The sequence below is a fragment of the Oncorhynchus mykiss genome, chromosome 5, assembly GCF_013265735.2.
Source record: "Oncorhynchus mykiss isolate Arlee chromosome 5, USDA_OmykA_1.1, whole genome shotgun sequence".
Lineage (NCBI taxonomy): Eukaryota > Metazoa > Chordata > Actinopteri > Salmoniformes > Salmonidae > Oncorhynchus > Oncorhynchus mykiss.
The window spans coordinates 40517423-40537196 of NC_048569.1; the positions used below are offsets into that span (position 1 = coordinate 40517423).

Consider the following 19774-nt stretch of genomic DNA (forward strand, 5'->3'; position numbering starts at 1 on the left):
TGATACTCCTTCCATTTCAATATTATCGCTTGCACAGTGCTCCTTGGGATGTTTAAAGCTTGGGAAATATTTTTGTATCCAAATCCAGGCTTTAAACGTCTTCACAACAGTATCTCGGACCTGCCTGGTGTGTTCCTTGTTCTTCATGATGCTCTCTGCGCTTTTAACGGACCTCTGAGACTATCACAGTGCAGGTGCATTTATACGGAGACTTGATTACACACAGGTGGATTGTATTTATCATCATTAGTCATTTAGGTCAACATTGGATCATTCAGAGATCCTCACTGAACTTCTGGAGAGAGTTTGCTGCACTGAAAGTAAAGGGGCTGAATAATTTTGCACGCCCAATTTTTCAGTTTTTGATTTGTTAAAAAAGTTTGAAATATCCAATAAATGTCGTTCCACTTCATGATTGTGTCCCACTTGTTGATTCTAAACAAAAAAATACAGTTTTATATCTTTATGTTTGAAGCCTGAAATGTGGCAAAAGGTCGCAAAGTTCAAGGGAGCCGAATACTTTCGCAAGGCACTGTATAAACACACACACACACACACACACAGTGCTGTGAAAAAAGTATTTGCCCCCTTCCTGATATTTTTTTTTTTTTGCACATGTGACAAATGTTTCAGATCAAACCAATTTAAATATTACACAAAGATAACCCAAGTAAACACAAAATGCAGGTAAGTTATGATTTCATTTATTAAGGGGAAAAAAGCTATCCGAACCTTCATGGCCCTATGTGAAAAAGTAATTGTCCCCTAAACCTAATAACTGGTTGTGCCACCCTCAGCAGCAACAACTGCAATCAAGCGTTTGCGATAACTGGCAATGAGTCTTTCACATCGCTGTGGAGGAATTTTGGCCCACTCTTCTTTGCAGAATTGTTTTAATTCAGCCACATTGGAGGGTTTTCGAGCATGAACCGCCTATTTAAGGTCACGCCACCTCAATCGGATTCAAGTCCGGACTTTGACCATGCCACTCCAAAACCTTTATTTTGCTTTTTTAAAGCCATTCAGAGTAGGACTTGCTGATGTGTTTTGGATCATTGTCCTGCTGCAGAACCAAAGTGTGCTTCAGCTTGAGGTCACGTACTGATGGCCAGACATTCTCCTTCAGGATTTTTTGGTAGAGAGCAGAATTCATGGTTCCATCAATCACAGCAAGTCATCCAGGTCCTGAAGGAGCAATGCAGCCCCAGACCATCACACTACCACGACCATATTTGACTGTTTGTATGATGTTCATTTTCTGAAATGCTGTGTTACTTTTACACCAGATGTAACGGCCCTTCCAAAAAGTCCACAGAAAATTTTCCCAAAAGTCTTGGGGATCATCAATATGTTTTTTGCCAAATGTGAGACAAGACTTTACATTATTTTTGGTCAGCAGTGGTTTTCGCCTTGGAACTCTGCCATGGATGCCATTTTTGCCCAGTCTCTTTCCTATGGTTGAGTCATGAACACTGACCTTAACTTCTTGGTGACTGGGGGGGCAGTATTGAGTAGCTTGGATGAAAAAGTTGCCCAGAGTAAACTGCCTCCTACAAATAAAAGCTAGAATATGCATATAATTAGTATATGTCTGTGAGTATAACATAACTCATATGGCAGGCGAAAACCTGAGAAAAATCGAACCAGGAAGTGGGAAATCTGAGATTTGTAGGTTTTCAACTCATAGCCTATCGAAGATACAGTGGGGTATTGGTCATATTGCACTTCCTAAGGCTTCCACTAGATGTCAACAGTCCTTAGAACCTTGTTTGATGCTTCTACTGTGAAGGGGGGCCAAATGAGAGGGGATTGAGCCAGGTATCTGGCAGAGAGCCACGAGCTCGTGACACGCGGTCATGTGAAAGTTAGCTTGCGTTCCATTGCATTTCTACAGACAAAGGAATTCTCGGTTGGAACATTATTGAAGATTTATGATAAAAACATCCTAAAGATGGATTCTATACTTCGTTTGACATGTTTCTACGACCTGTAATATAGCTTTTTGGACTTTTTGTCCGACCTTTCGGCTGGACTTGCACGCGCATTTGGATTTGTTTACCAAACGCCCTAACAAAGGGAGCTATTTGGACATAAATGGACTTTATCAAACAAATCAAACATTTATTGTGGAACTGCGATTCATGGGAGTGCATTCTGATGAAGATCATCAAATGTAAGTGAATATTTATAATGCTACTTCTGACTAATGTTGACTCCACAACATGGCGGTTATCTCTTTAGCTGTTATGATCTCTAAGCGCCGTACTCAGATTACGCCATGGTATGCTTTTTCCGTAAAGTTTAAATCTGACACAGCGGTGAGATTAAGGAGAAGTTTATCTAAAGTTCCATGTATAATAGTTGTATCTTTTAGCAATGTTGAGTATTTCTGTAAATTGATGTGGCTCTCTGCAAAATCACTGCATGTTTTGGAACTCCTGAACATAACACGCCAATGTAAAATGAGATTTTTGGATATAAATATGCACTTTATCGAACAAAACATACATGTATCGTGTAACATGATGTCCTATGAGTGTCATCTGATGAAGATCATCAAAGGTTAGTGATTCATTTAATCTATATTTCTGTTTTTTTGTGACTCCTCTCTTTGGCTGGAAAAATGGCTGTGTTTTTCTGTGACTTGGTGGTGAGCTAACAATCGTTTGTGGTGCTTTTACGGTAAAGCCTTTTCAAAATCAGACACTGTGGCTGGATTGAGAATTTTATCTTTAAAATGGTGTAAAATACTTGTATGCTTGAGGAATTTTAATTATGAGATTTTATTTGTTTTCGAATTTGGCGCCCTGCACTTTTACTGGCTGTAGGCGGGATGGGACGCTACCGTCCCGAATATCCCAGAGAGGTTAACTGAGGCAAGTGAGGCCTGCAGTTCTTTAGATGTTGTTGTGGGTTCTTTTGTGACCTCTTGGATGAGTCGTCGCTGTGCACTTGGGGTAATTTTGGTAGGCCGGCCACTCCTGGGAAGGTTCACCACTGCTCCAAATTTTCTCCATTTGTGGAAAATGTCTCACCTTGGTTCGCTGGAGTCCCAAAGCTTTAGAAATGGCTTTGTAACCCTTTCCAGACTGATAGATGTAAATTACTTTGTTTCTCATCTGTTCCTGAATTTCGTTGGATCGCAGCATGTCGTCTTGCTTTTTGAGTGATTTCTTGATTCAACAGGTCTGGCGTAATCAGGCCTGGGTGTAGCTAGTGAAATTGAACTCAGCTTTCCAAAAAATGTGATTAACGACAGTAAATTCATGATTTAACAAGGGGGGTCCAATTACTTTGTCACATAGGGCCAATGGAGGTTCGGATAGCTTTTTTCCTTTAAGAAATAAAATGATCAATTAAGGTGCATTGTGTGTTTACTTGGGTTATCTTTGTGTAATATTAACATTTGTTTGATGATCTGAAACATTTAAGTGTGACAAATGTGCAAAAAAATAAGAAATCAGGAAGGGGGCAAATACTTTTTCACAGCACTGAATAAATATATATATTATTTGTATATATTTATTATTTAACCTTTATTTAACTAGGCAAGTCAGTTAAAAACACATACTTATTTACAATGACCAAAAGGCAAAAGGCCTCCTGCGGGGATGGAGGCGGGGATATTACAAAAATAAAAATATTGGACAAAGCACACATCACGACAAGATAGACAACACAACACTACATAAAGAGAGACCTAAGACAACACAGCAACATGGCAGCAGCACAACATGGTAGAAACATCATTGGGCACAGAAAACAGCAAAGGCAAGAGGGAGAGACAACAATACATCACACGAAGCAGCCACAACTGTCAGTAAGAGTGTCCATGATTGAGTCTTTGAATGATGAGATGGAGATAAAACGGTCCTGTTTGAGTGTTTTTGTGGCTCGTTCCAGTCCACTAGCTGCAGCGAACTGAAAAGAGGAGCGACACAGGGATGTGGGCGCTTTGGGGACTTTTAACAGAATGTGACTGGCAGAACGGGTGTATGTGGAGGTGAGGCCTAAGAGGGTTTTATAAATAAGAATGGGTCTTGCGTCGGGTACACAGAGATGGACAGTTTACAGAGGAGTACAGAGTATATACAGTGCCTTAGGAAAGTATTCAGACCCCTTGACTTTTCCAAATTGTGTTACATTACAGCCTTATTCTAAAATCTATTAAATACATTTTTCCCCATCAATCTACACACAATACCCCATAATGACAAAGCAAAAATAGGTTATTAGAAATGTTTGCAAATATATAAAATAACAAAAATAAACTGAAATATCAGATTTACATAAGTACTCAGACCCTTTACTCAGTACTTTGTTGAAGCACCTTTGGCAGCGATTACAGCATCGAGTCTTCTTGGGTATGACGCTACAAGCTTGCCACACGTGTATTTGGGGAGTTTCTCCCATTCTTCTATGCAGATCCTCTCAAGCTCTGTCAGGCTGGAAGGGGAGCGTTGCTGCACAACTATTTTCAGGTCTCTCCAGAGATGTCAGATCGGGTTCAAGTCCGGGCTCTGGCTGAACCACTCAAAGAAAGAGACTTGTCACGAAGCCACTCCTGCGTTGTCTTGGCTATGTGCTTAGTTGTCCTGTGTGGAGGTCAACCTACACCCCAGTCTGAGGTCCTGAGAGCCCTGGAGCAGGTTTTCTCCCTGTACTTTGCGCCGTTCATATTTGTTCGCTCCTGACTCGTCTCCCAGTCCCTGCTGCTGAAAAACATGCCCACAGCATGATGCTGCCACCACCATGCTTCACCGTAGGGATGGTGCCAGGTTTCCTCCAGACATGACGCTTGGCATTCAGGCCAGAGTTCAATCTTGCTTTCATCAGACCAGAGAATCTTGTTTCTCATGGTCAGAGTCCTTTAGGTGCTTTTTGGCAAATTCCAAGTGGGCTGTGCCACTTACTGAGGAGTGGCTTCAGTCTGGCCACGCTACGATAAAGATCTGATTGGTGGAGTGCTGCAGAGATGGTTGTCCTTCTGGAAGGTTCTCCCATCTCCACAGAGGAACTCTGGAGCTCTGTCAGAGAGGCCACTGGGTTCTTGGTCACCTCCCTGAACAAGGCCCTTCTCCCCCGATTGCTCAGTTTGGCCGGGTGGCCAGCTCTAGGAAGTGTCTTGGTGGTTCCAAACTTCTTCCATTTAAGAATTATGGAGGCCACTGTGTTCTTGGGGACCTTCAATGCTGCATACATTTTTTGGTACCCTTCCTCAGATCCGTGCCTCGACAATCCTGTGTCGGAGCTCTACGAATAATTCCTTCGACCTCATGGCTTGGTTTTTGCTCTGCCATGCACTGTCAACTGTGGGACCTTATATAGACAGGTGTGCCCCTTTCCAAATAATGTCCAACAATTGAATTTACCACAGGTAGACTCCAATAAAGTTGTCAAATCATCTCAAGCAGTGGTGTAAAGTACTTAAGTAAAAATACTTAACTTTTGGGGTAGGGGGCAGTATTTTCACATCCGGATGAAAAGCATGCCCAGAGTAAACAGCCTGCTATAAAGCCATAAAAGCTAGAATATGCATATTATTAATAGATTTGGATAGAAAACACTCTGAAGTTTCTAAAACTGTTTGAATGATGTCTGAGTATAACATAACTCATAAGGCAGGCAAAAACCTGAGAAAAAATCAGACCAGGAAGTGGGAAATCTGAGGTTGGTCGATTTTCAACTCAGCTCCTATTGAAGATACAGTGGGATATTGGTAATGTTGCACTTTCTAAGGCTTCCATTAGATGTCAACAGTCTTTAGAACCTTGTCTGATGCTTCTACTGTGAAGGGAATGAGTAAGGTCTGCCATGAACTGACCGTGCTCGTTCACATGAGAGGGAGCTCTGTTCCATCGCACTTCTGAAGACAATGGAATTCTCCGGTTGGAACGTTATTGAAGATTTATGTTAAAAACATCCTAAAGATTGATTCAATACATCGTTTGACATGTTTCTACTGACTGTTACGGAACTTTTTGACATTTCGTCTGCTTTTAGTGAACGCGCTTGGTGACTTTGGATCTAACAAAAGTAACTATTTGGACATAAATGATGTACATTACCGAACAAACAAACATTTCTTGTGGAAGTGGGAGTGCATTCTGACGAAGATCAGCAAAGGTAAATGAAGATTTATAATGCTATTTATTATTTTTGTTGACTGCATAATATGGCGGATATATTTGTGTCTTGATTGGGCTCTGAGCGCCGACTCAGATTATTGCATGGTTGCTTTTTCCGTAAAGCTTTTTTGAATTCTGACACAGCGTTTGCATTAAGGAGAAGTGCATCTAAAATTCCATGCATAACAGTTGTATCTTTTTTTTATATATATATATATTTTTTAGGTTACCCCCTTTTCTCCCCAATTTCGTGGTATCCAATTGTTAGCAGTTACTATTTTGTCTCATCACTACAACTCCCGTACGGGCTCGGGCGAGATGAAGGTCGAAAGCCACAAGAGGTTGGCGCGCACTGTGCCTGGCCCGCCACAGGAGTCGCTGGTACGCGATGAGACAAGGATATCCCTGCCGGCCAAACCCTCCCTAACCCAGACGACACTAGGCCAATTGTGCGTCGCCCCACGGAACTCCCGGTCGTAAATTGATGTGGCTCTCTGCAAAATCAAAGGATGTTTTGGAACTTCTGAACGTAAGGCGCCAATGTAAACTCAGATTTTTGGATATAAATATGAACTTTACCGAACAAAACATACATGTATTGTGTAACATGAAGTCCTATGAGTGTCATCTGATGAAGATCAAAGGTTGGTGATTAATTTAATCTATATTTCTGCTTATTGTGAATCCTCTCTTTGGCTGGAAAAATGTCTGTGTTATTCTGTGAATAGGCACTCACCTAACAATCGTTTGGTTTGCTTTCGTCATAAAGCCTTTTTGAAATCAGACACTGTGGCTGGATTTACAACAAGTGTATCTTTAAAATGGTGTAAAATTCATGTATGTTTGAGGAATTTTAATTATGGGATTTCTGTTGTTTTGAATTTGGCACCCTGCAGTGTCACTGGCTGTTGAAGAGGTGGGATGCTACCGTCTCACGTACCCTAGAGAGGTTAAGTCGTTTTTGGGGTATCTGTACTTAACTTTTTTTTAAATTACAACTTTTACTTCACTACATTCCTAAAGAAAATAATGTACTTTTTAATTTTCCCTGACACCCAAAAGTACTCGTTACATTTTGAATGCTTAGTAGGACAGGAAAATTATCCAATTCAAACTTAAGAGAACATCCTGGTCATCCCTACTGCCTCTGATCTGGTGGACTGACGAAACACACATGCTTGTAAATTATGTCTGAGTGTTGGAGTGTGCCCCTGGCTATCCATAAATAAAAAAAATAAAAAAGGTTGCATCTGGTTTGTTTAATATAGGGAATTTGAAATGTATACTTCTACTTTCAATTCGTAAGTATATTTGAGCAATTACATTTACTTTTGATACTTAAGTATATTTAAAATCAAATACTTTTAGAATTTTACTCAAGTAGTATTTTACTGGGTGACTCACTTTTACTTGAGTCATTTTCTAATAAGGTATCTATCTATACATTTACTCAAGTATGACAATTGGGTACTTTTTCCACCACTGATCAAGGACGATCAATGGAAACAGGATGCACCTGGGGTCAATTTTGAGTCTCATAGCAAAGGGTCTAAATATGTATGTAAATAAGGTATTTCATGTTTTTTTATATACATTTGGAAACATTTCAAAAAAAAAAAAAACTTTTCTCGCTTTGTCATTATGGGTTATTGTGTTTAGATTGATGAGGAACATGTTTAATTGTATCCATTTTAGAACACGGCTACAAAAAAGGGAAGTCTGAATACTTTCCTAAATGCACTGTACATATACAAACATATTTCCACACTATGAGGTTGGAATAATACTGTAAAATTGTGAAAATGATAATGTAAGCGTTTTTTAAAAAGACTTCCTAAATTTCCGCCTGTTTTGTTGGGATGCTGTTTTGGCCTTCCATGGTGACATCACCATGTGGTAAAGTAGTTAATAGACCAATAAGAAAGCGTTCCAAAACTCCCTGCCAATAACATCTAATTTTCAGTTTTCCCCTCCCACTCCCAGACAGTCATAGCAAAATTCTTGCTTGAGAAATTGCTAAGTCGTTTGTTTTCTATTAAAATGGCCAAAAAATAATCAGATACTTAATTGTTATCCAGAAATAATTTAAAATTGAGATAATAACTGCTTCAATGGACCTTTAACACTCCGTGAACCTATTGTCTCTGTGTAGCCTCAAGAGCAGCTGGTCTCTACGCACCCTCACTCTATCACTGTCCCTTTTAGCCAGCCTCTCTCTCCACTGCTCTCAGCGCCCTTCTCACTCCCTGTGATTCTAAGCACGGCGGTGGGGTGTGGTGGAGTGGGGACAGGGCGGCTGAGAGCTGGGGGCACTGGGGCAGACACTTCATCAGTAGCAGGTAGAGGTCCTGGCTGCAGTAGAGGGACAAGAGAAAGGGAGCGCCCACACAGCATCTTACTCATCTTGCTCAGATTCTGGCACTCTTATCTAAATCTACCTCGCATAGGGGGTAGAGCTACAGGTGCTACTGGGGCTAAACTTCAGAATCAAATCACGCACAGACCACTCAATCCGTGTCTTTCATTTGCAGAGATGCAAAGTCAACACAGCCAAAATGACATCCAAATAGGCACCCGATACTAAATGGGTGCAATGTCGACTTGCTTCAGCATGTACAATCCGCATAAATGTTCCTCCATCTTCTTATCTGCATGTCATTGTGTTCTGTTGGAGAGGTCTCCCATCATATTGGGGACCATCAGCCCCCCTCCAAGGGGCCGAAAGAACATCCTACACATCATACTGGGGCCTCTCAACATGCCTTGCATTTTTCCATCACAAGATGAGATGTGTGAAACAAAATTACACAATCCTTTTCATACCCAGAGTACAGCGAATTTAATTTCAAGTCGTCTGGAAAAAGTCAATAATTCAAAAGCGATTCATCCGAGTGTGGAGGACGACGTGGAGCAGCATGCATCAAGCGGTGTTTTAAGGCGATTTCTTTAATGGAAGCTTTGAGGATCCAACAAAAGACTAACCCCGGGTGTCGTCCGTAACACTAAATTACTTCTAGCCGGGATTTGAAAATGCATTTTCGTGGCAGTTAGTTACGGATTACATGTAGGGATATATTCTCCGCTCAGGAACCGTGGCAACACTTCAAGCTTTGCTGGAACGGCGTAGATCTAAATTTGTCATCGCTACAGGATATTTGTTCCCCGTCACCCGGGTAGTTTATAGGTCAATATAATCTTTAATCAAACAGTGTACTCGCTGTTCGCTCTGGGGTAGAAGAACTGAATAACAGCTCTAAATCCATCCAAAATGCAGCCTGCAACTAGGAGTACACTACAGACAGGGGCTAACAGTAACACACGGTGCCACAGTGTTTTGAAGTACGGTGTGGACTCCCAGGTGTGGCATCTTTAAAAGAAGATATAATTTCTCATCTGGTGCCCTCTAGAAAACAACATGTCAATGTAAAACAAGTTAGACCAGAGTAGAGTATGATATACAGTCCTGTGGATGAGAGGAGTCAGTTTACTTTAGGTTGGTACGCGAATGTCCGTCTTGGACAGTTCCTAGACCGCAATAGTCAATCATAAGTAAATATAATTATATTGGCTGTTATTGCTGTGTATACACAGTACATCTAGCTTATTTCATATGACAGATCTATATAGATTGCATGTAACTTACCTCATATCACAGACATAGATAACTGGTAGAACATACCAGATACCTTCATAATTACACTGTGTTCTTGTCCATGGGGTAGTTTGGAACAAAAACCTAGCCCATGGCCTCTAACACTGTTCTCACGGTGAGATGGTTATGGTTTGTCGCTTTGTGCCTTTTCACAGCCAAAGGCTTGGGCTTTTTCCTCGAGACATCAGTCCTGTTACTACTGTATTATCCAACACTCAGAGGATGTATAACACAGCCAGAGCAACACCATGATCATTGAGCCTCTGCTTGGTCCTCTGTTCAAGACTAACCTTGAGGGGGATTGTTTATGTAACACAGTCAGCACAGTACAACGTCCACTCCATTTAGGTAGGCCAACTGAGAAATCACAACATTACCCTGCTATGAATGGGGAAAGCCTCGTAAGGGCCCTGCAAATAGTGTTCAGCTAATGATTTGACAATCTATTGCGACGTGTCCTTGGTTTTTACATATTATAAACGTATTCCAATGTCTAAGCTAAGTGCTGAATAAAAAAAAAGACATTCAACCCACATGCAGTGCCTCTGTTCTATTCTCCCCTTGTTTCATTGAAGTGCCATTGAGAGTTTGAGATGGTCTGCATAAAGAACATCCATATCGATCCAATCTGGCAAAAATATTGCAGAGGAAAAAAGACAGACTCCTCAAAATGTTGTCGGTCTCGTTTCCACTCGTGACATAAGAACTGAGCTCTATATTACAAGAGGAAGATTGTGCCAGGCGAGGAGATAAAACTAAGTGTCAGTGGAATCTCCTTTTCAAGATAACAGTCCTATAGTTTCTCTATCTCAGAGAGAGAAACTGTGTGTGTGTCTTGTTCTTCTGTCCTCGGTGGGGACCTGAAATCCCCAAAAGTCACCACAAGGATAGGAAAACAAGGAAAAATCTCCCTCATGGGGACATTCCCCACATCCCCGCGAGGACAAAAGCTATTTTAAGCTTAGGGGTTAGGTTTAGGGTTACAATTAGGGTTGGGTTTTAGTCAGGGGAAATAGGATTTTGAGTGGAAATCAAATTTAGGTCCCCACGAGGATAGAAAAACAAGTGTGGCGTTTATTCTAAATATCCAAATGAACATTAGTATTGGAATATACATATTTGCGAGAAAAAAATCATATTTTAACATGTGTAGCTTGTTGTTTTTGTTGGCCAATCAAAGTGGCAAAGAGGCTCAATGTGTAGCAAGTGGAGTGAGAGTTCACTAACACAAAGCAAGATGGAATAAAGTTACAGAATTAAAATGTTACCGAATTGAGAAGTAGGCCACAACGAGCAACCAAAAGGTAGATTGTTGTTTTATCTGAATGGGGTTGGGAGGGGGGTAGCCTCAATTATACTAGCTAGCTATAGCTGGCTAGCTTAGCTAGCTTAGCTAGCTTCTCTAGTAGGCTGGACAGATTACATTTTTAACAACGCTTTTTTTCCGATAAAAGCTAGTTCATTGCATCCACCGTGGAGCCCAGTTTCATAATGTGACCATTTTTCCAAGCTGCTTGTCGTCGATTTGAAGTAATCGAGAAAAACAGGCCTTATTTTAGGTTATTTTTCACCCTGCCAGCTCCTATTAGTTCTATTGAGCACCAACTCGCCTTCCGAACGTTCTATTCCCAGCTTATTGTTTTACGTCACAATTCTTCGCTATTGTTGGCAATGAGACCTGCTCATGTTGTTAGAAGTTCAAATGTAAACAAAGAAATTACTCATGAAACTGAGGTCGTCCTATTGATTCCTATAGGGGAAATCATGTCGGTCTATTTCGCCAAATATCTTGCAAAGTGTATATTTGGATTTTTTTCTAGTCAGACGTCATTTTAAAATCATGAGAATCTCCTCTTTCTAATTATGTAAATCTGGGCAGCGAGCTTGGTTGTCATCAAATGCTAGCCCCAAAATACTTTTTGCCCTTGGAACGCTGAGCTCCCCCATTGTTTTCCTATGGAGAGGCATGCCAGTCTGTCTATTTAGCCAAATATCTCACCATGTGTATATTTTGATTTTTTCAAGTCGGGCACCATTTCAAATCAGGAGAACCTCCTCTTTGTAATTATGTATGTCTGGGCAGCGAGTTCTTTTGTCATCGATCACTAGACTAGAAATAGTCAGAAGTTTATCTTTTCCTCTACTTTCATTACGCAGACATAAGCACAGTTGACACCATCGAGGTGCAGATGTTTACTTTCTACACAAGTTTTTTTTTTTTTACAGTTTCGTCCGACGAACAGATTGTAGTGGTAAAATAAAAAGGTATAAATTTTTTGGTGCATTTTATGTGAAATGAAATTCTAAGCATCAATCCAGTCAAAACAGGCTCTGCGAATGTTCGATTCCATTCATTTGCTATGGGCGTGCGCTAGTGTTCCAGCTTAGCCAATATTATTTTGCTGTTTTTCAGACTTGGGCGAATTTTAACTCGCTCTATTGTCCAGCCTCTCTCTAGGCTACTTCAGTCAAGACGGGTACTGTTATGTGCGATGATAAATAACATTGTGGCTGCTACAAGTTAGCTTGTCTTGGCCGTAGCCGAGTTGCTGTGGCTAGTGGCTACCGTGACACTCCGTCTCCCTCCGTCTGCTCGCTCCAAGCCCCTTTACAGCTGCAGCAATAGAGTACCAGCCTCTCTCCCTCACGCAGCAGTGAACAGGTAAATAAAAAATCATTGTTTTTCAAATAAAAATGTAAAATAAAAATGTAACAAAACAAACTGTTTAATTTTTTTTTAAATCATGTATTTCAAATTTCCGGACTTAGGGCAAAAATTCATGATACTATTTGAATAGTACAATTGTTTAAAAACCCCTTCCCTAGTATGTGCGTATGTGAACACTGTTAGCTTTGCTCTAGGAGAGAGAGTCGGGGCCTTGAGCAGCATGAGGGTCGGACAGAGTGCTGGCGCAAAGTGCAGAGAGAGATAAGAAAAGTCGATATGTAACAATTATCTGGAGTACTCCAGTGACTGGAGGGGTTCTCCTCTCTCGCTGCTACACTATTTATACAGACAGTACAGTCCTCTCGGCTGCTCTTTCTCAACCCATGAAAGTCGTCTGGTGATTGTTGATAGCCGGGTCATGATACTACAAGGCCAGAGTTTAGTGTGACAGTGATGGGCATTTTCTACCTGGATCGCATCAGTTCACTGACAGTGTCTCAAAACGAAAGTCCAAGCAGGTGGTATAATTAAGATGTTGTATACATGTATACATTCATCTCCAAGAAATCTAAACACACACGCACGGCTTAATACTGCGGTCTACACACAGCAATCAATAAGAGGAAGTTTTTCTCACGGTCATATTCAGCAACAGAGGACAAATTGGCAACAGTAAACAGTGTGTTGCTCTTCTTGCGTGCCACACTCCAACATAGTAAACACTTCCGGAGTGTGTAATGGTTTTGTCTGCTCTCGTATCATGTGAATGTTTTGTTGTTGAATACTGTTATCAAAATCAGTTCACGTTTGCATCACGTACAGAAATTCCAGACAAATAACATCCGCTCCGTGATTTGTTTACAAGGTGGGTGGAAAGCCTTTTAGGACAGTCTTCCACTCTGTATCGCACCTTAATTTATCTACCAGCCAGGGAATATGACGAAACCGCGTGAACAGAGAGAGCGTGAAAGAACAGCAACACAAAGGAACAGCCTAATTATGGATTTGTCTTGACTGCTGAAAGGAGAGAATCACACAACCAACTCAGACACAAAATCAACAGATAAGACCATGGAAGAGGGTGAAGAATAGAGTAGTGTGGATACAAGTGGAGGATCATTCGCAGTTCGACAACTTATCTCTGGGGGAGAGAGAGAGAAGAGAGAGAGAGAGGAGAGGTGAGGCGCAAGAGGTCAGGTACGTAGGAAGAGAGAAAGAGTGGTAGAGGTAGAAAGAGCGAGGGGTAGAGAGACTGCTAGAGGAGAAGGTATGTAGACAACAAAGAGAAAGAGAGTGGTAGATACAAAGAGAAATAGAGTGGCAGAGGTAGAGAGCACGAGAGAGGGAGAGAAAGAGTGCAGTGGAGGTAGAGAGACTTCAAGTGATAGAGGTAACTTGAGAGAAAGAAAGAAAGGGAGTAAGAGAGGTAAAAAAATAAATAAATAAAAATACAATAATAATCGCTCATCACTTACCAGTGAGCACAGCCTTGGCGGACGGGTCGGAAAGGTCCAGGGCACTCTTGCCGTCGGTGTTGCGAATGTTGGGGTCGGCTCCATGCTGGAGCAGCACTGTACAGGGGAAACACAGACAGTAGCTGAGCTCAGGCAGGGACAGACACAGACCACCACTGCTAACACCAGGACTAGCGCTGCCGCCACTGCTGCCCGCTAGCACTCTCTGGCTCCGCGGCATGCTGCCGACATAAACATACATCGCACACCAGTGGTGCGTCGTGAGAACGGAGGACCGGAGCGACAGCAGGCAGCAAGAGGGGAAAAAAACAACAGCCCAAACTGAATGCTGCGGCGGAGGTGAGGAGGAGGGAAAAAAGCCATATTAGAAAAACAGGCAGGAGGACTCAGGCACTACCATGTGACTCCAGCACAGGTATGAGAGCAGAATATCAAAGCCCGCCTGCCTGCCTTTCTCGCTCTAGCCCAGGGAGGGAGAGGGAATGAGAGAGAGAGAGAGAGAGCGAGCGAGCGTGACAATAAAAGAGCAGAGGGTTAGAGACAGAGTAAGGGAGGGGAAAGAAGAGAGACGGGGGGGGGACGACGACATGTTTCCCAGGGTGCAGCGTTTTAATCTCCCCCAGATGAGTGATTGTCTGAGTGGATGAACAGCAGAGCGCTCGCTCATAAGGAGACCAGCGGCCCCGAACTCTCAGCTCTATCCCGAAACACACGCACACTACCAATCACATCCTGCAACACTACTACGCTTCAGTCGTTCTTCACTTCACACACCCACACTGCTCTATGTATTACCAAGGTTTACACACTGAACAAAACAAAGAAGACACACAAAGGGAGAGAGGCAGAAAACTGCTCTGCACTCAAATCAGGGAGCAGGACAATGAAAGAAAGAGTCAATGGGGAGGGAGGCCGGGAGAGGAAAACAAGAGGGTCGGTTAAAGACAACTCCTACTCAATCTGGATCGCACCTCTCAAAATCACATACACCTTTTATACACAGCAGAACAGGGTGAGGGTGCTCGCTTTCGGAGCGATTTGTCATCATACGTATTCAGTCACGCAAGCAGCAGCAGCAGCAGCTTTTCTCAACATCGCCACTCGGATGATCACTTGGCTAAATGGGAGTCCATGTCTGTCTGTCTGCCTGCCTGCCCCTCTCTCCACGTCGGTGACGCACGCCACACGTTAACTCACCCATTCCTCAACACAAATGTGATTTAGCTCTGCACCAAATCACATTGTCTTCCACATCCACTCCTGTCCTACTAGCCTGGTAACTAAAGGAGCAGGGAGACACTAAAGAGAAAGTCCTGGTGGAAGAAAGAGTGAACAAATCCAATGAAAAGGAGCCCTCTGTAAAATAGACATATGCTGGGCTATAGCAGCAGTCTCAGTCCTGTAACAGATTAATATGCAGGTAGGCTCTCATACGCTGCTGCGTTAGCTGGAGGCAGAGCAGAGAGTCGAGGTATGACAGGCAGTCAGTGGGAGTCTGATGGAGGGGTGGCCGTGCTGGTGGAGGGGGCAGTGGAGAGAGGGATGGGGCAGTGTGGAGGGGGCTTGGTGTCGTGTCAAGGCGTAAATGATGGCAACGGGGTGATTAAGATTCGCAGGTGCTCCTCTGACAGCTTGCCTGCCTATCTATCTGTCTGTCACACATGAGCGAGAGAGGGAGCGAGAGCGAGCGAGCGAGCTCAGCTGTTCCTGTACAGCAACAACAACTCCTTCCCCCTCATAATGTAAACCCACATGACCTCCACCCTCCGAACACACACACATACCAAAGAGAGACACTCCCAAAGATTGAGTAGATGAGCCATTTGCCTTGCCATCACCGCTCACCCTGTTCCCATGGTGCTGCATGTGCAGCTGGCTAACACGGCCAATAACACCTACAACAATGATAAACGAGAGGGCGGGAGAGTGCTCAGCATACAAACACCAGCCACTGTGGAGTGACAGAGCTAGCTGACAAGATGGAGAGGATGGAGGGGGCCTGATCATATGATCCTGACACTTAGGTGCTGACACAGTGTATTGCGATTCTATACATATTAGGATTCCATACTACGATTTTATTGCATTATGATGTTAGCCCACGCAACCTCATACTGCCATCTGCCCGGTACAATTCTCCAACGTGCCAGTGGCCATCGAAAGGTGAGCATTTCCCCACTGAAGTCAGTTACAACAACAAACTGCAGTCTGGTCAAGAGCCTGGTGAAGATGAGCACGCAGGTGAGCTTCTCTGAGACGGTTTCTGACCGTTTGCGCAGAAATTCTTTGGTCGTGCATAGGGCTGTTGGGGAATCCCGTAATATCACCACACCGGCGGTCATGAAGGCAGTTCAATTCCAAGTGACCTTTTAGTCACGGTGATTAGGGTTCTCCAAGTGATGGTCATTAGTAGCCTACCAAACTTGCTAACTGTCTGGTATTCAAGCACTCTATTGTCCCTCTAAATCACTGACAATGCAAAGGTAATCAAACATCTAATCAAACACTTCTTGACAGCCTGTGAGCTCATGTTGCTCAACATTTCTATAAGCTACGCGAGAAATGATAGTCGATATTAAAAAGAAGAGGATCCCATCATAGGCCAGACCTACTATATTTATTTCTAAACTTTCTTAATATTTAGCACATCGCTTTTAATTAAACAGGAGTATAAACTACCTGCCTGGCATGAAAATGAACCACGGAAAGGCGTCCTCCATTCGCTATTTAAGTGCATAGATGACATGCATTTTTCCCGCTGCCCCGTTTCGAGACAGGTGCATAATGGTCCATTCTAAATCAAAACAAATTTCACACATATATTATTTAGAATATGTGAAAACAAGATTAAATCAAGAATAGTCTGATGGGTATCAATGTTAGCCTATCACTTGTGAATGATGCCCCCAGCATAAGGCAAAAAACGATTCCTTTTTTTGCCGACTTTTTCGAATCAGTCGCACAACTCATGTAGCCTAGCCCATAGGCCTATGTGTTTAGATAAGGTTTCTATCACAACTAAAGTGGCCAAATAACGTATTAAAATGAAGCACATTAATCCGCTTTACAAGGTGTATAGCGCCTTACTTGCATGCATAAGCAGCGTGAGTTAAGTTTGGGGAAAATAATTTGCTCCATAAAAATGCATCTTTATAATAAAAGCATTACATGCATAACCGCATTCGCGGTCAAATTATAAAGGTATTTTCCCGCTAAATGGAACATTTGCGCTTATAGCCTACTACCATGTGTGCATTGCTGCGCTTATAGCCTACTATCATATGTGCATTGCAGTGCTTACAGCCTACTACCATGTGTGCATTGCTGCGCTTATAGCCTACTACCATGTGTGCATTGCTGCGCTTATAATGGAAGAAATAGCCTAATAGTTCTTTAACATTTTAAGCTAAACGTTCTGATCTGTTGCATCAGCCATATTGCGTTTTTTTTTAAGTATTAATTTGGGATCTATTGCATCTCACAACTGTCCCAGACTATGTTTGGAATATTTATTTCTTGCACAGAATTTGTCAACTTTTGTACTATGGGGGATAGTAGATTGGCTTAGGCTAGTGCTTTTGCTGTTCGTTAGGCCTACTCATTTTGTTGGCTGATGAAAAGTAAATGTGGACAGTTCTTCCAATATCTTCAATATGCACCTCAGAATTGGGTAAGGACCCGCGCAGTTGCATCCACGATGTGTCTGTCTTCACTTGTAGCCTGTATGAAAGACCCGATCACGTGATGGGGAGCCATGTGAGTGAGAGGCGCTCGGAGCGCGCAGCACTCAGGGAGAAGGGCACATCGCAGCACTCCAGACCAAGGTGCATTATGGCCACACAAAAGGGGATGCCGCCGTAAAATTCGAGGCATTATCAAGTGCTTGTCAAATTGTGAATGAAATAGTGATGAAGTGTGTACAGCCCGCGCAAAAAACAAAGCAGAGCTCATGCCTTTCAAGCGACTTTTTTCAAAATCATCATTAGAGTAGCATCATGAAGCCTTACAATGTATCAAATATCGAAACATGTAGCCCAACGTTTGTAGAACAACAAAAGTTACATTAATACCTCTAAATTAAGCAAATAGGAGTACATATTTCTTTATTTACCTGTCAACACAGGTAAATAAATGTGCGCAATCTCAAATCATTTTATTTCCACTTTGTTCAATTGTATTCTTCATATTATAAAATAATGCCACGGAATTCTAAGCTAATCTTATCTGCTAAATTAAATAGTGTAGCCCACAGCCATTTGGCATAGCCAGATCAGGACAACTCAGAGTACGCAATTCTGTTCTGCTGAAATAGACTTCATTTTCTTCATATCATGCTTCTTTAGACCTGTCTAAAATAAATGATTGATTTATTGTGAAAGTGTAGGCTATATTATATGGATTTATTTGCCTTTTTAAAATGTAGATGTTCCAAAGGTCTGCATCAGTGGCTTGTAGGCTATGCGTGGAAGCCAGGAGATGCTAAATGTCTATATGTTAATTAAGAGTCAATTATCGTGAGACCGACAGTTAATTGCTTGAAAATCACCGGCTGTCATGACCGACACAGCCTTACTTGTGCAAACCCACAGATACATCATCTGTCCCGGTGGCTGGTCTCAGATGATCCCGCAGGCAAAGAAGCCAGATGTGGAGGTCCTGGGCTGGAGAGGTTATGCGTGGTCTGCGGATTGAGGCCGGTTGGACGTACTGCCAAATTCTCTAAAATGACGCTGGAGGCGGCTTGTGGCAGAGAAATTTACATTAAATTATCTGGCAACAGCTCTGGTGGACATTCCTGCAGTCAGCATGCCAATTGCATGCTCCCTCAAAACTTGAGACATCTGTGGCATTGTGTTTGTCAAAACTGCACATTTTAAAGTGGCCTTTTATTGTCCCAAACACAAGGTGCACCTGTGTAATGATCATGCTGTTTAATCAGCCATACCTGTCAGGTGGAGGGATTATCTTGGCAAATGAGAAATGCTCACTAACAGGGATGTAAACAAATTTCTGAACAAAATGAGAGAAATACACATTTTGTGCATATGGAACATTTCTGAGATATTTTATTTCAGCTCATGAAACATGGGACCAACACTTTACATGTTGCATTTATATTTTTGTTCAGTATAATATCGTCCAAAATAATATTGTGGTATGTAACTATCGAGTCCAAATGTTATTAGTCTCTGTGAGAGTGAGAAATGTGTGTAGTAATTACATTCTGGCATGAGATGAGCAGAGTGAGTGTTTTTATGTTAATGAACTGGCACTGCTGAAATTAGGCTAAAGTCACTTAATGGTTACTGCTTAATTTCTGCTGAAATTATTTTCATTCAACATAAACATAACACACAAAAATATGTATATAATATCTGAGACAAGCAAAAGCATGAGTGAATATCTCCTTACATGCCCAGTTCTGAAGAACAGCAGCTCACAAATCAACAATCTGTATAGCTAGATTTCCATCCAATTGGCGACAGACTTGTGAATATTAAAAAATATGTTAATTTTCCCCACCAGTGTGTTTCCACCAAATGACAGTGCACACAAAATGTTCTTTTTTTGCTTAACTTCTCATGTACCAAACAAAAATCTAAAGTGCCATGTGCATCACATTTAACTCCAACCTAGATTTATTTTCACCAAAACTGTTGCGTTAAATAGCAAATGTGCCTACTCTATATTTATGTCATGAATATGAATTCAGAGGGCAGAAATCATTAGGTATTAAAGCATTAGACCTCTTACTAAAAAGGCTTCAGTCATGCAAAAGCTATACTTAAATCTGAACTGGTTCTCTAGCAGATTAGTAAGAATGGCTCACCCGATTTCCCTTTATTCAGAT

General features: G+C 42.0%; 1 protein-coding gene across 4 annotated transcripts in view; it reads right to left on the minus strand.

The window, feature by feature from the left end:
• LOC110523807 (poly [ADP-ribose] polymerase tankyrase-1) overlaps nucleotides 1-19774 on the minus strand; it is a 113736-nt gene that overhangs the window by 83490 nt on the left and 10472 nt on the right. For all 4 annotated transcript variants that reach the window (XM_021602843.2, XM_021602840.2, XM_021602842.2 and 1 more), the window contains exon 3: nucleotides 13924-14019. In XM_021602843.2, coding sequence (XP_021458518.2) covers nucleotides 13924-14019 — 96 coding nt within the window. The remainder of the gene's footprint in view (nucleotides 1-13923; nucleotides 14020-19774) is intronic.